Source organism: Onychostruthus taczanowskii, unplaced genomic scaffold (genome assembly GCF_017590055.1).
Source record: "Onychostruthus taczanowskii isolate IOZ18803 unplaced genomic scaffold, ASM1759005v1 scaffold859, whole genome shotgun sequence".
Classification (NCBI taxonomy): Eukaryota; Metazoa; Chordata; class Aves; order Passeriformes; family Passeridae; genus Onychostruthus; species Onychostruthus taczanowskii.
The window spans coordinates 1-4,673 of record NW_024506541.1 but is presented as its reverse complement, the minus strand read 5'-3'; the positions used below and the strand labels follow the sequence as shown (position 1 = coordinate 4,673).

Below are 4,673 nucleotides of genomic sequence, written 5' to 3'. Positions count from 1 at the left end.
TGCATGAAATACTGGACACCTGGGGGGTGGGGGACACAGCTGGAGGGCACCTGGGGGATGGGGGGCACCTGGGGGACGGGAGACACACCTGGGGTGGTGGGGAATGCACCTGGGGATCAGGGCTCACCTGGGGGCTCAGGGCCCACCTGGGGGCTCAGGGCTCACCTGGGGGGCTCAGGGCTCACCTGGGGGCTCAGGGCTCACCTGGGGGGGCTCAGGGCTCACCTGGGGGGCACCTGTGGCCAGGTGGATTACGTGGAGCCCAGCCAGAACCAGATCTCCCTGAAGATGATCCCCAGGATCGACTTCGACCGGATCAAAGCGCGGATGAGCCTGGTGAGGGGGAGGGGCTGGGAGCGGATCCCAGGGCAGTGGATCACCTGGGCAGATCCCGGGGCAGTGGATCACCTGGGCAGATCCTGACTCCAATCCCTGAGCAGATCCTGGCTCAGCAGATCCCAGAGCCAGATCCCGGGGCAGTGGATCACCTGGGCAGATCCCGGGGCAGATCCCAGGGCAGTGGATCACCTGGGCAGATCCCGGGGCAGTGGATCACCTGGGCAGATCCCGGGGCAGTGGATCACCTGGGCAGATCCTGACTCCAATCCCTGAGCAGATCCTGGCTCAGCAGATCCCAGAGCAGATCCCAGAGCAGATCCTGGGGCAGTGGATCCCCTGGGCAGATCCCGGGTCTGTGGATCCCCTGGGCAGATCCTGACTCGGATCCCTGAGCAGATTCCTGAGCAGATCCCTGAGCAGATCCTGGGTCAGGATCCAGCAGATCCCTGCTCGGATCCAGCAGATCCCCCAGCAGCTCCCCGATGAGATCCCCGCTCAGTGGATCCCTGCTCAGCTTCCCTGTCAGATCCCAGCTCAGCAGATCCCAGCTCAGCAGATCCCCACTCAGTGGATCCCCATTGGGATCCCATCTCAGTGGATGTTCCCATTCTGGCTGCAGCCCCCGTAGGCACCCCGGGGACCCCCCAGGACCCCCCAAGACCCCCGGGAGCCCCGGTGTCACCGCGGTGTCCCCGCAGCTCCCTGGGCGGGGACGTGGCCTCCGACGGCGACTTCCTGATCTTCGAGGGCAACCGCTACAGCCGCAAGGGCTTCCTGTTCAAGAGCTTCGCCATGTCGGCCGTGGTGAGCCCAAAACCTGCCAAAATCTGACCCAAAATGTGCCAAAATCTGACCCAAAATGTGCCAAAATCTGACCCAAAACGTGCCTGTTCAAGAGCTTCGCCATGTCGGCCGTGGTGAGCCCAAAATCTGCCAAAATCTGCCAAAATCTGACCCAAAATCTGCCAAAATCTGACCCAAAATCTGACCCAAAATGTGCCTGTTCAAGAGCTTTGCCACGTCGGCCATGGTGAGCCCAAAACCCGACCCAAAATCTGCCAAAATCTGACCCAAAATGGGCCTGTTCCGACCCAAAACGTGCCTGGTCTGGCAAAAATCCACCTGTTCCATCCAAAATCTGCCTCTTCTGGCCCAAAATCCACCTGTTTGAACCCAAAATCCACTTGTTGGAACCCAAAATCCACAAATTTGAACCCAAACCTCCCATTTTTGAACCCAAAACCCCCAAGTTTGAACCCAAACTGCAAAAAATTGAACACAAACCTCACAATTTGGAGCCCAAAGCCCACAAATTTGAGCCCAAAACCCCCAAGTTTGAACCCAAACCCCACAATTTTGACCCCTCAACCCCCCTGCTCCAGCCCCAGCCCCGTTTTTGCCCCAAATCCTGGGATTTTCCCCAAACCCCGGGATTTTCCCCAAACCCCGGCGTTTTGCCCCAAACCCAGATCACGGAGGGCGTCAAGCCCACCCTGTCCGAGCTGGAGAAATTCGAGGACCAACCCGAGGGCATCGACCTGGAGGTGGTGACCGAGAGCACAGGTAGGGGGCAATCTCCCTCCCCCAATCCAAACTGCCCCAAAATCGCCCGAATTCACCCCAAAAATGCCCTCAGGGAAGGAGCGGGAGCACAACTTCCAGCCGGGGGACAACGTGGAGGTGTGCGAGGGGGAGCTGATCAACCTGCAGGGCAAAATCCTCAGCGTGGACGGCAACAAGATCACCATCATGCCCAAGCACGAGGACCTCAAGGTGGGGGCAAGCCAGGAGGCCCCGTTTTGGGGTGGGTTTTGGGGCGGTAACGCGGGAATTTGGGTTTTTGCCAGGACATGCTGGAGTTCCCGGCGCAGGAGCTGAGGAAGTACTTCAGGATGGGCGACCACGTGAAGGTGATCGCCGGGCGCTTCGAGGGGGACACCGGGCTCATCGTCAGGGTGGAGGAGAACTTCGTGATCCTGTTCTCTGACCTGACCATGCACGAGGTGGGAACGGGGGAAAATGGGGAAAAACAGTGAAAAAATGGTGAAAATCGGGGAAAAAATGGGGAAAATCGGGGAAAAAATGGCATAAATGGGGGGTAAAATGGGATAAAATGAGGGGAAATGGAGAAGGAAGGAGAGCTTTGTGATCCTGTTCTCTGACCTGACCATGCACGAGGTGGGCACGGGGGAAAACGGGGGAAAACAGAGAAAAAATGGTGAAAAAATGGGGAAAATCGGGGAAAAAATGGGGAAAATCGGGGAAAAAATGGGGAAAAAAGGGAAAAAAATGGCATAAAGCTGGGGATAAACAGGATAAAGTTAAGGGAAATGGAGGGGGAGGAGAACTTTGTGATCCTGTTCTCTGACCTGACCATGCACGAGGTGGGCACGGGGGAAAACGGGGAAAAACAGTGAAAAAATGGTGAAAATCGGGGAAAAAATGGGGAAAATTGGGAAAAAAATGGCATAAAGGTGGGGTAAAATGGGATAAAATCAGAGGAAATGGAGAAGGAAGGAGAACTTTGTGATCCTGTTCTGCAACCTGACCATGCACAAGGTGGGCACGGGGCGAAAACGGGGGAAAATGGGGGAAAATGGGGAAAAAATGGTGAAAAACGAGAAAAAATGGGAAAAAAAAATCATGAAAGAAGGATAAAATGGGGTAAAATGAGGGGAAATGAAGGGGGAGGAGAACTTTGGATCCTGTTCTTGGAGCTCACCATGCACGAGGTGAAAAATGGGGAAAAACATGAAAAACCTGGGGGAAAATGGGAAAAACGCAGGAAATACACAGGAAAATGGGAAGGAATGGGAAAACCAAGGAAACCCGGGAAAGGCGTGGGAAAAAGGTGGGAAAAATGTGGGAAAAACAGGAAAAGGTGGGGAAAACCGAGGAAAAAATGGGAAAATGTGGGAGAAAGCGGTGAGAACTGGGGCAGGGGTTTTGGGGTGAAATCTGGCGGTTTTGGGGTGACGTCAGTCGGTTTTGGGGTGAAATCCGGCGGTTTTGGGGTGAAATCCGGCGGTTTTGGGGTGAAGTCAGTCGGTTTTGGGGTGACGTCAGTCGGTTTTGGGGTGAAATCGGGCGGTTTTGGGGTGAAATCCGGCATTTTCGGGGTGAAATCCGGCGTTTCCTCCCTTTGTGCCCCAGCTGAAGGTGCTGCCCCGGGACCTGCAGCTCTGCTCCGAGACGGCCTCGGGGGTGGACGTGGGGGGGCAGCACGAGTGGGGGGAGCTGGTGCAGCTGGACCCCCAAACCGTGGGGGTGATCGTGCGCCTGGAGCGGGAAACCTTCCAGGTGAGACCCCCGAAATGCCCCCAAAAAAATCCCCAAAATCCCCAGGGAAAGCCTCCTGAAATCCTAAAAAGATCCCCCCAAAAATCCCCCAAATCCCCATGGAAATCCTCCTGAAATCCTGACCAAAAATCCCACCAAAAATCCCCCCAAAAATCCCCCAAAATCCCAGGGAAATCCTCCTGAAATCCCACCCAAAATCCTCCCAAAAAAATCTCCCAAAACCCCATGGAAATCCTCCTGAAATCCGCCCAAAAAATTCCCCAAAACCCCACGGAAATCCTCCTGAAATCCTAAAAAAAATCCCCCCAAAAATCTCCCAGAATCTCCCCCAAAAACCCACGGAAATCCCTCCCAAATCCCACCCAAAATCCCCCAAAAAATCTCTCAGAATCTCCCCTGAAATCCCATGTAAATCCCACCCAAAATCCCCCAAAACCCCACAGAAATCCTCCTGAAATCCTGACCAAAATCCTCCCAAAAAATCCCCCAAAACCCCACGGAAATCCTCCTGAAATCCCACCAAAAATCCCCCCAAAAAATCCCCCAAAACCCCATGGAAATCCTCCTGAAATCCCACCCAAAATCCCACCCAAAATCCCCCAAAACCCCACGGAAATCCTCCTGAAATCCCACCCAAAATCCCCCCAAAAATCCCCCAAAACCCCTCAGAAATCCTCCCAAAAATTCCCAAAGAAATCTCCCAGAATCTCCCCAAGACTCCACCTAAATCCCCCCAAATCCCCCCAAAAATCCCTCCCAGGTGCCCCCAAATCCCCTCCAGAGGGGCCCCAAATTCCCTTCCAAGGTGGGTCCCACCCCCCAAATTTATGGGTGCCTGAGGCCCCCTCAGTGGGCGTGTCCCAGGTGTTCCAGGTGTGTCCCAGGTGTATCCCAGGTGTATCCCAGGCAGTCCCACCTGTCCCAGGTGTACCCCAGCTGTATCTCAGGTGTATCCCAGGTGTCCCAGGTGTACCCCAGCTGTATCCCAGGTACATCCCAGGTGTGTCCCCCCCCTGTCCCAGGTGCTGAACATG

The 4,673-nt window shown here is 55.3% G+C and overlaps 1 protein-coding gene across 1 annotated transcript in view; it reads left to right on the top strand.

Annotated features, from left to right (window-relative positions):
• The window catches only part of SUPT5H (SPT5 homolog, DSIF elongation factor subunit), a gene marked incomplete at both ends in the record, with an annotated part of 9,362 nt that extends 4,692 nt beyond the window's left edge, over positions 1-4,670 (top strand). The window contains 7 exons of the mRNA XM_041424967.1: positions 247-384; positions 988-1,143; positions 1,809-1,902; positions 1,976-2,112; positions 2,187-2,342; positions 3,493-3,639; positions 4,662-4,670. Of these exons, the coding sequence (XP_041280901.1) occupies positions 247-384; positions 988-1,143; positions 1,809-1,902; positions 1,976-2,112; positions 2,187-2,342; positions 3,493-3,639; positions 4,662-4,670 (837 nt within the window). The remainder of the gene's footprint in view (positions 1-246; positions 385-987; positions 1,144-1,808; positions 1,903-1,975; positions 2,113-2,186; positions 2,343-3,492; positions 3,640-4,661) is intronic.
• Positions 4,671-4,673: the final 3 nt, after the last annotated feature.